This window comes from Zea mays, chromosome 6 (genome assembly GCF_902167145.1).
Source record: "Zea mays cultivar B73 chromosome 6, Zm-B73-REFERENCE-NAM-5.0, whole genome shotgun sequence".
NCBI classification, from domain to species: domain Eukaryota; kingdom Viridiplantae; phylum Streptophyta; class Magnoliopsida; order Poales; family Poaceae; genus Zea; species Zea mays.
The window spans coordinates 113,139,795-113,150,179 of record NC_050101.1 but is presented as its reverse complement, the minus strand read 5'-3'; the positions used below and the strand labels follow the sequence as shown (position 1 = coordinate 113,150,179).

The 10,385-nt window shown below is 44.9% G+C and overlaps 2 protein-coding genes and 2 pseudogenes across 2 annotated transcripts; 1 reads left to right on the top strand and 3 right to left on the bottom strand.

The window, feature by feature from the left end:
- Nucleotides 1-907: 907 nt before the first annotated feature.
- On the bottom strand, nucleotides 908-1,339 carry LOC103631296 (uncharacterized; annotated as a pseudogene).
- Nucleotides 1,340-3,253: 1,914 nt separating this feature from the next.
- Nucleotides 3,254-4,070, bottom strand: LOC103629789 (uncharacterized). Its single transcript, XM_008650900.3, has 3 exons — nucleotides 3,957-4,070; nucleotides 3,790-3,876; nucleotides 3,254-3,703 (listed from the first exon to the last, which is right to left on the bottom strand). Exons 1-3 carry the CDS (start codon nucleotides 4,053-4,055, stop codon nucleotides 3,467-3,469), a joined length of 423 nt encoding a protein of 140 aa, XP_008649122.1. The 5' UTR covers nucleotides 4,056-4,070; the 3' UTR covers nucleotides 3,254-3,466.
- Nucleotides 4,071-7,649: 3,579 nt separating this feature from the next.
- LOC103631295 (60S ribosomal protein L23A-like) lies at nucleotides 7,650-8,496 on the bottom strand (annotated as a pseudogene).
- Nucleotides 8,497-8,600: 104 nt separating this feature from the next.
- On the top strand, nucleotides 8,601-9,323 carry LOC109940354 (probable mitochondrial adenine nucleotide transporter BTL3). Its single transcript, XM_020539852.2, has 2 exons — nucleotides 8,601-8,624; nucleotides 8,726-9,323. The coding sequence occupies exons 1-2, from the start codon at nucleotides 8,604-8,606 to the stop codon at nucleotides 9,242-9,244; spliced, it is 540 nt and encodes a 179-aa protein (XP_020395441.1). The 5' UTR covers nucleotides 8,601-8,603; the 3' UTR covers nucleotides 9,245-9,323.
- The last annotated feature ends 1,062 nt before the right edge of the window (nucleotides 9,324-10,385 follow it).

The window sequence follows — 10,385 nt, the reverse complement described above, 5'->3', positions numbered from 1 at the left end:
TTTATACCGTGTATCATAATTAGTATCAGTATATATCATAAACTAGGTAAGTGCCCGTGCGTTGCAACGGGAACATATCTATACTACTCTATTAAGACAATAGTGTCAGCGTTCACAGCCTGTGCCTCCGCCTGCCCCTGCCTCGTGTTCCCCTCTCCCCGCATCGACAGGTACTTGCCGAGCCCGCCCCACCGCGGGCTCCTCGCGTCCAGGAACGAGCTCGTCGGCTCCGCCTTCAGATCCGTGAAGTTGAAGTCGCGACGGTGGAGAGGTGAAGCTCGTCCAGGAAGCTGAAGTTGAAGTTGCGACGGTGGAGAGGTGGAGCTCGTCGGGTTCAGGCCGGAGAGGTGGAGCTCGTCGAGCGACGCCAGGGTCCGCCCCGGGTGGAGCCGTGCCTCCAGGGCACGCTCGGCGCGGAGCTCGGCGGTCAGGGAGCTCCTGGCGCGCTCGGCCTCGGCGTCCCTGGCCCGGAGGTCCGCCGCGACCTCCAGCGTCACCTCCCCCGCACCCGCAGGCTGCCGGACTGCTCCCCCTCCCGCCGCTCGCGTTCTCCAGCCAGACGTACAACGAGGCGGCGGCGCTGCTCGCGTCCATGTACCCCTCCGTCTTCCCCATCGCCAGGGGTGGCGCCGCGCCGCGTCGCCTCCTCGGCCTCGCCTCCGCGCTCGCCGACGACTCGTCCTGCTCCGACCTCCTCCCGCCGACCTCCTCCTCACGTCGATGGAGCGGACCTTGCGCACGCTGGACCGCCAGATCTCGCAGTTCGTGGCCATGGACCGGCTGATTTGGGCGGACTCCGCCGATGCGGACGCGTTCCTGGAGGCGGTCGACGATCTCATCGGCATCGTGCAGGAGCTGGACGCTGCGGGGACCAACCGCGCCCTGCTCGACCGCGCCGACGAGCTGCTCAGCCGGTGCATGGCGACGGCGCGTACGCGTTGCACCGGAAGAACCGCTGAGGCGGGGGAGGCACCGGCGCCGGCGGTACTGCGCCCTCGCCGAGCAGCAGCGTGAGCGCGGCGGAGGGCAGCGTTGAGGGGCTGAGCAGCGCGTCGCGGTTGGGCGAGCTGGAGACGAAGAAGGCGTCGTCTAGGGCCAGCGCGCCCGCGTGGAGCGAGCCCAGGGAGCCCGGCGCGGGCTCATCGCGCACGCGCTTGGCCAGTGCGCGCGCCGCGAGGCCCGCGGGCATGCGCAACAGGCCGATCAGGAAGTCCACCGCGTCTTTGCGGGCCTCCGCGTACAGCACGCGCCGCGAACGCCTGTCCACCACCAGCTTCAGCTACGGGCCGCTAGCGGCCGGCGCCGGCTTCACGTCTGTAGCTGTCATCATGGACGCCATTGCTGTGGCTGATGCTGGCCTGGCCTGGTCTGCTTGATGTTGAGAGCTGCAGAGCTTTCCTTGTACGTGGTCGTGGCATGAAATTAATAATGGTCAGAGCAATGCCAATGGCATTACCAATAAATCTAAATTACCAGATGTTTTCCTTAACTATGGTCTACAGTCCCTATTTGTAGGTCTATTCATTTTTTTTTCTTATTTTGTTTTGCACGTTGTTTGAGTAGCAACAGGATCGTAAGCTGTTTTTTTTCATACGTCAGGCTTTTGCTGGTGATGATGTTGAAGCTGAATTTGAGAAATCCAAAATGGATGTTTTAAGTGTGAACAACCCTGAATCTGAAAAGCTTGCTTTTGTTCGTTGCTGGGTCCAGTGGACAGACATCCAACAGAAAAAAGGACTTCCCTCATGGATGCTAAAAGACCATGAAGTTGCTAAAAGAAATAGAGAGGAAGCCTTGAAGAGGAAGGACTCAAAGCTTAAGCACGTCATCATTTCTAAACATGTAGATAAGAAGTTAAAGTTGTATTTGATTCGTTACATGCACATGCTTTATGTTTTTGTTATTTATGTAAAGTGCTAATAAAAATATAGAATAACAATTAGTGTTTTTATATCAATATATTTTATCATATTGCTTCTGCATCTCAATATGTCTTATCATTATATTTTATCAAAGTGCTAATAAAAATATAGAATAACAATCCGTGGATTCTGATACTTCTGAATGGAGATGTGTGTTGTGTAATGGCATGAGAGACAGTACACTCAGGGCTGGACCACTGACGACGAACCACTGTGCAAACTTTGTCAAGGACTTTGCAAGTAACAACTCCTTGTGTTTCGAAGTAAATCCTGTTTTTATTATAAACAAATAATATTTGGTCACAATAATATTGTTTTACTTGGTTCAATGGAAGGCTTGGAAAGTCACCAGAATATTTTGAAGATTTATTCTGTGGTCTAGCTTGTTTCCAGGAATACAGATTAAGAACCAGTTGTAGGACCCTGTGACAGTTGAGTCTTCTTTATGTTATCCACATAAATGAACAATTTTTTAGGTGCCATTGAATAGTTAGGACTATTTTTAGCTATATAAAATCAAAGAAAATTGCAAGTTAATTCACATATATGTAATAAAGCTTCTTAGTAATTATCTGCAGGCACTGTTTGAAATAGAACGTGCCAAGTGCTCCCAATGCAAGCTCGATTGTTGCAAGCTTGTCAAACACATTAAACTCTTACCCTTGAAAAAGCGAGAAGAATACATCAGAAAGGTTGCTCCAAACATTGCAAGTACAAAGAAAATGTGTGTGTTGCACATTGATATCATGATTTTCCATGTTCTTTTGCAAATATAGGGCTAACAGACGGCTCCTCTTAACAGTATAACACACATTTGTACATAAGTTATCATAGTATTATATATTTCCGTTGCAACGCATAGGCACTTACCTATTTACCGTTTAATACGCCGATTATTACTGTTACCTCGGATTGAAAATGTCAGCTTTACTGAGCCACGAGTCCATGCTAGATACATGGAGGCCATTTTATTTGGGAATCCGATTTATTTATTTGTTTATTACACGAATAGTCCCCTGTGTTAGGGGTGGTAATAGACAATGATAATTTCTAAAAGGTCTAAAAATATTTAAGGTCCGATACTAATTCAATTCAATTCTTAAATTTTATGTGTAAAATTGAAAGTCCATTGTAATCTTGTACTGACAATCACTGGACATGCAACAATCGATTGCGATGTAAAATTCTTGTAGCTGGACAATGGAAATGTATTCCTTTTGCAGAATGAAATCAATCTAACATTTTAGGGATGGTAGCATTTCAGCCGTCGACAAATACTCATAGCTTTGATCATATCCAAGATGACAATACAAATACAAATATGCCCAGGGATCGAAGGGCATATAAAACTGAACCAAATAAGCCTCTCTTCCTGAACCGCATCCTGGAGAATTACATCGTTTCAAGGATCACTTCAAAGATTCCAGCAGAGCAAGAAAACGTCTTAATTTCAGGACGGACACAAAAAGGTGTCATTTAAACGTTTCATCAATCATCTATCTTAAATTCTTAATAGCAAGCCAGGTTACAGAAGTGTGCTTTCTTCAACGTCTCTTCCTTCTGCCCCCCTTCTGCTTACCCTTCCCCTTGTGCTTGTCCTTCCTCATCTTCGGTTCTGACATGTCCTTGCCTGATGGTTTCGGTGGCGCCAGAAGATGCTTGACGTTCAGTATACTGTTCCTAAAGCGCCCTTCTGTGGACCTAAGCACTCGATCCTCTGGCCTTGTCTTGTGAGGTTTGGTGTCCTTGTCCCTCTTCCTAAAGATCCCAAGTAGTTTTTCCTGCATAAAGTTCTCATGTGTCACTCCTCGTTTATGTCCTTGAAAACATGTTACAAAAAGTGTACCGGATAGGCAGAGTAGCGTACCTCTTCCATTTTCTTCTGTTCTCGTTTCTTCTGATTCTTCAGAGCTGGCTTCGCAACACTTAATGGTGTGCGATGCTTCTTAACGGACTGTTTTTCAGATGACATAAACACTGAGATGACAGAGTTTCAAGCCAGAACAGGTGGAGGTTAAGAAAATGAGAGATTACCTTTCCACCCAACTCAACTACTCTGCGGTTCTCGATTTGCTTTCGCCCCTTAAATGTAGGGGCACCTAAAAACAAAGCATCAAGTGAGTCATTGTACATCTCCAAAAACTTGAGACATAGGTGTTTATGTAAGATGCAACAATACAGGGAAAAGGCAAAGATAAATTGAAGAACAAAAAAAACCAAAACTGAAGTCAAACAAGGAACATACTTCTCTTCCATCCAGAATGAAAAGGAACAACAATTCTAATGTCACGTCAAGAGCGTAAAAAGTTGAAAATAATTGCATGAACAAGTCAGAGACCTATAATACCACTATAATTATGTACAAATAGGTTTATGCCCGTGCGATGCTACAAGGAAACACATGGAATCGATATCTATGTGGTACCGCAAATCAAACAAAGCATAAAATTTATACACATGACACGACAGTATCACCAAGAGAAAATGTTTGGCGTATTTTTAGAGTATTGTAGCCATGGATGCTCTGCCCATTCAACTAACATTGTCAGAAAAGCAATGACAAAATAATTTCAATATTTCATACATACAATTAGTGACAACATAATAGTTTTGAGCATCGTATTTCAATAAAATAAACCCGATGATGGTCACTTCATCTATTTTAGTTCTCGAGATATTTTTAGCCACTGACCCTATAAACCACTATCCCTAAAAGATGTCTCTTGGTGTTAAGCCGTTTAGTAATACATCCAAGCCAAGGTAATTTGAGGTTCCAAGATCCACCCGAAAGAGAAAAAAAAGTGAGGGTAAATTAAGAATTTGCACACATCCTTTTGTAAAGTGGCCAGACTGTTCAATGATTCCAACGCTCACCAAACCCTGCCCCAATTTCAGAATCATATGAAGGGTCATAGTCCATCATGGAGTTGGCCAGCTGACATTGGACTTGACAACATTACATTTTTAGAAAGAGATTACGAGTTAAGTAGCCAATGAAGGGAGTAAAAAAGATAAATTTGCATGAGCCCAACCTCCAAATTTGAAGAATTATAAGCTCCTAGCCTTCCCATGACGTACCAAGCTTGAATTACCTGTGAAGAACAGTTTATGTCAAGACAGTAAGTTGTTTTCTAAATAAATTGAATCTAGTGAAATTGTACAATGCCACTTTACACCGCCCAGCAGGTCAACATCTCGATCTGTTGGTTAACCAAAGAGCTCAAACCAAATGAATGAATGCAATGGGTTGAAGCTGCAATAATAAAAGAACAAGTGTCAGTAAAGGTTAACTCTTGCTAAAGCTCTTCTTTTTTTGGAAAACAAGGATTTCATCAACCTCAGCCTCTACGGAAGGCAGGATCTATGGTTTATTACATGTGAAAGCGGTATAAACAAGATCACTGGTGTAGCACCCAAATGAGGATAACCAGAACAACTGCTTGATAATTTTTTAATAGATCCAATTATTCCAAATTTTATGCAAATCAATTATGTTTGGCTAAAGCAAATTGGAGCTGCAGAAGGGTACTCGAATAACATGCATAAAGTTTCATGTGTCCAAGACGCAGGCTGGTGAAACTCACAGTACATCGGAATTGAATTGAGAACCATGAGCAACAAAGAATTGACTGAATACTGGAGACTTGTATGCATTTTCCCCACATAAGTAACTCAAAATGATTAGGCTGGCAACAATTATCCAGTCAAAACTCTTAAATCTTACTAAAACATGGGAAGTCTAGGAGGCGGGGTGGGTTTGCGGCGAGATCCGCCTTATGAACGAAGGCGTCTGTAATCCATCTGTGACAAATATGCATCTCCAAGGCTTGTGGCAGACCTTACCGACTTAATAGCTGAAGTTTCCTAGACTTGTGGCAGACCTTGCTCTCCACTGCCAAAGGGTAAAATACATCGTTCTGTTAGGTGCACTCACAATCCTGCTATTCTCTTGAACAAATTATGATTGGTTTTAAAGTTAAGTCATGCGTGCAGATTTTAAATGAAAATTTGAATTTTATTTATAATTTGAATCTTAGTGGATTTCTACAACGAAATGAGTTACAACATCCGAATTAGTAAGTATAAACCTGATGGTTGAACGCGTACGCCATAGCTCGCTCACGCTTTACTGCTGCTTCTTCCAGTTGTTGTATCCTAACAAGAATTTCATCCATAGTATCCGAGCCTCCATTCCATTCAATCTAATACAAGATGGAAACAAACAAAAAAATACAATGTCATCAGATAAATAAGTGATGTGATCTGCAAGCAAGATGAATAAACGATGAGAACATGTGCATGTCAACAGATCAAAGCACAAAGAAGAGGAAAAGCTGTGAGATGAAATGAAATGCAAAGCACAGGACATAGGTGAAGAAGAGCAGTATCGGATTTAGGCCCGCGTACATTGGCCATCTCGATGCCATCCACAACGAACGGAGCGTCCTTCTCGCCTGTGCCAGACTGCTATGCATCGACGACATGCTTCACCGTGCTGGACACGCCTCGTCACCTTCTCGCCACCTAGGGACGCCAGAACATAGGTGAGCAGCACAGGACATAGATGCAGTCACTGAAACAAGATAGGGACATAACACATGTCACAAAGTGTATGATTTTCACCATGAAACTTTTGAGATGGACCCTGATTGATTTAATTAACAGCTTGAATCGACGAACAGTGCTGCCTATAAAGCTACAAAGATAAATCTAGACTGAGTAAATACAAAATCTTTAGTGTTGCCAAATTGCAAAATATCTAGCACAAAGAAATTTATAGGCAGGAGGTGCTGCAGGATAAAGACTGTATTGTTCCTGCAATTCCTGGTCTGTCCCTTCACCCTTACATACTCTATGTATATAGTTCATGCAGCATTTTTAGTATCCGATGGAGAATAATACCATCACTTTGCGTGCAGTGTTCTTCGTTGTTTCAAGGAAGTCCACATTCTATAAAGACTTCAAGGCTGGAAACTGGTCTTTGCCATGAAACAGAACCGGACACTAAGGTTCAGCTTAAATTGATCTCTGAGACGGGCAGCAGATATGGCAAGAAAGCAGAAGATGCCCTCTTGTGATCATGGTCCTTTGGTTTAAAAGGAGTGTGCTTTTTTCAGTGTCTGCAGACTGACAGTCTTTTGTTACCGAGATAGACAGAAAAAGGTAAGGTAACCCTGGCAATCTGCTACACTAAGCAACAAAATTTTAGAAGTTACCTAAGATCACATAACTTGTTTTTCTTACAAAGTTGTGAGGTAACTGCCATTTTGATGATTGACTATTTAGCCATAACCTCAAGACCTAACACTGTAACGATCACATAAACATATCATCTAACCCAATGCACAACAATACCTTGCTATTGAAGAAGGGGCACATAGACTTCTTTGTTGCTGCTTAATTTCTCAAAAACAGTGTATTCTAGATCAGTTTGGCTTGCTTATTTTCTGATGAAAAAATGTTGCAGCTTTGCTTATTCATATATGTTCAAGCATACACACTGCAATCAGAGTAGTACAATACCTGACTCTGGTGTCTCTGACGATGCTGATGGCCATGCCGGCAGCGAGGCCAGCAAGGCTGCATGCGAGTTCGAAGGAGAGGTGTGTGTAGCCGTCTAAGAAGTAGGGCTTGGGCTTGGCCTTGGGGTTGATCCCGGCAGAGATGATGGCGGCGATGATGAGGTCATAGATGCCGAGGACTCTGCCCATGACGATGAGGACGATGGACTTCATGACAAGCTTGAGGCGCATGACGCCCATGGAGGCGACGCCGACGCCACTCTTGGTCGTCTCATAGGCGACGCCCATGCCTAGACACCAGCGAGGGTGAGGGGCCAGGGGAGTGTGGAATGGACGGTTGGATCCAGCTGGTGAAAGAGACATAGAAGGGAGGGAGGGGAGATCCGAAGGGTGCTTACATGAGAAGCTTCACGTAAGCCTTCTTCTTTCCATCAGGCCTGGACAGACACAGTTAAGAATTAACTCATAGTTGCACAACATAATAGATTATGCACAAGAAAATAACACTGGACCAAATGCTAACCTGATCAGGGTGTTGACCTTCTTGGCCTGAATGTCATACATCTTCTTGACAGCAGCCTTGATCTTCTTGTCTGCCTTGAGGTCGACAATGAAGACCAGAGTGTTGTTATCTTCAATCTTCTTCATCGCTGATTCTGTGGTGAGGGGATACTTGAGAATTTGGTACTGATCAAGGTTGTTCCTTCCGGTAGTGTTGATTCTTGGGTACTTGGGGTCCCTAGCCTTCTTCAGGGTCTTGGGGCGGTGAAATGTCACGGACGTGTGAATCTTCTTGGTCTTCTTCTTTCCTGGCCCAGACTTCACAGCCTTGACAACCTTCAAGGCCTGGTCTTGGCATCACCCTTCTTGGCAGGAGCAGCTAATCAAACCACAGTTAGATAAAACAGTCAGGTCATGAATACAACACAGTAAGCCTATCGAATGGAAATAATTTGTGGATTTGGGCATGGTGATTGTGCACTAAAATAGACAAGTTTTGTGCATAGTAAACAATATACTACAATATGTATTGGTAACATTGCATTACACATCCTATCTGTATTTAGGAGACAATGCAGTAATTATAGTTTGCTAATTATATACCCACCCTTCAGATAATTCTTGGCAGAGCAGATAATTATAGCTTTGTGCAACGATCATGTGCATACCTATGGATACAGTAGGTTTTTTTTAAAGAATTTGTACCACATATTTCTTTAATCTTTTACTTTGTTGTCATCTTTTCACTGACTATTACCTGATTTGAGTTGTTGGTTTCAGATCAGGACAAAGATGGTTGCTCCTGGTGGTGAAGCTTTAGGTGGGGTCATTGGTGTTGCCCGCCACATGATCCAAACTGAAGGATTCTTCTCGCTGTATAAGGGATTGGTGCCTTCTCTTATCAGCATGGCACCCTCTGGCGCTGTATTCTATGGAGTGTATGACATACTGAAGATGGCTTATCTGCATTCTCCTGAAGGAAAGAAAAGGGTATCGATGATGAAGCAACAAAAACAAGAGACAAATGCATTGGATCAACTTGAACTGGGTACTGTGAGGACTTTACTCTATGGGGCCATTGCAGGTTGCTGTGCTGAAGCTGCTACATACCCATTTGAAGTGGTCCGTAGGCAGCTACAGATGCAAGTAAAAGCAACCAGAATGAATGCGCTTGCAACATGCCTTAAGATTGTCGACCAAGGTGGGGTACCAGCACTGTATGTCGGTCTAATCCCCAGTTTGTTACAGGTATGTATTCTTTCAGCAGAGAACCTACTTCCACATATATGTCAATGGTGATCCAACACACATAGCAGGGACAAACACCGACATCGAAGGGAGAAATGGATGAACAGCTGCACAGAGCCTTGGAAGGAATCTGCATAATATAAAGAAGCATGAATTTAGACCTTTAAAACAGAAATTGACCAAAGTGGGAGACAAAGATCAGAAACATAAGGGAACTGTCCAATCTAGCACAGCTCCCTCCCATACTTCAGTTCAAAGCAATGAAGGGAATACCATAAATTATATGGATCATTGATCCCATGAATTATTCCATGCTAACAGATTGGTAAGTGAATTTGGACTAATAGAGAGCAAAAACTTGCATGACATACGTGACCTGGTAGTGAACCATGTAAATTTAGGTGGGTACAACAGTGAGAATTGTACTTCCCAGCACTATACGGGGAATAATGCAGTTGGCACTCTTTATTCTCCATCACTAACTGTAAATTTAATCCAAACTCAAGGGGGCACCGTGGTTTATTTGAATCCCAGAAGAAACAGGAAGCAGAGCAAAGTATAGGAAACATTCCACACAATCTGCACCAACAAAAGAATCCATCTAATCAAACACATTGGGATTTCTATTAAAAAGAGAATCCATCTAACCAAGAGAAAAGGGAATCAACCTGAGCCAAGATAGATCTCTACCCTATGCTCGTCGGGGGGGCACACCTGCATGAGGACGATGACAGGAGAAGAGCTGTGGTCGAAGGATACCTGGATCCAGATGCGTTTGGCGCAGGGGGAAGATTGCTTCCGAAGTTGTCAGGTCAGGCCAGAGGAGCAGGCTGTGTTGGGGAGGCGCGATGGCGGGTTGCTTTAGGTCAAGGGATCTAACACCGCGTCGTCGTCGGGAAACATGACGCTGCAGGCGCCTTCCACGCCGCCATCTCTGTGTCCTCCACCTCCTTCATCAGATCAGATCAGCACTCACCATGGAACCTTCCAACGAGAGGTGTCTCGGTCTTGCACTGCCGATGCGGTTGTCGGGGCCGAGGTCGCACGCCTTGTGGGTGGCGATGGCAGCGTGGAGCAGTGGGATGCGGCGAGGCGGAGCACGCGTGGGGGCGTGTCGCGAGGCGCGTCGCGCGCATCACGACGAGATGGACGGGGGCGAGGGAGCATTGTGAGGTTGGCCGCGCGCATCACG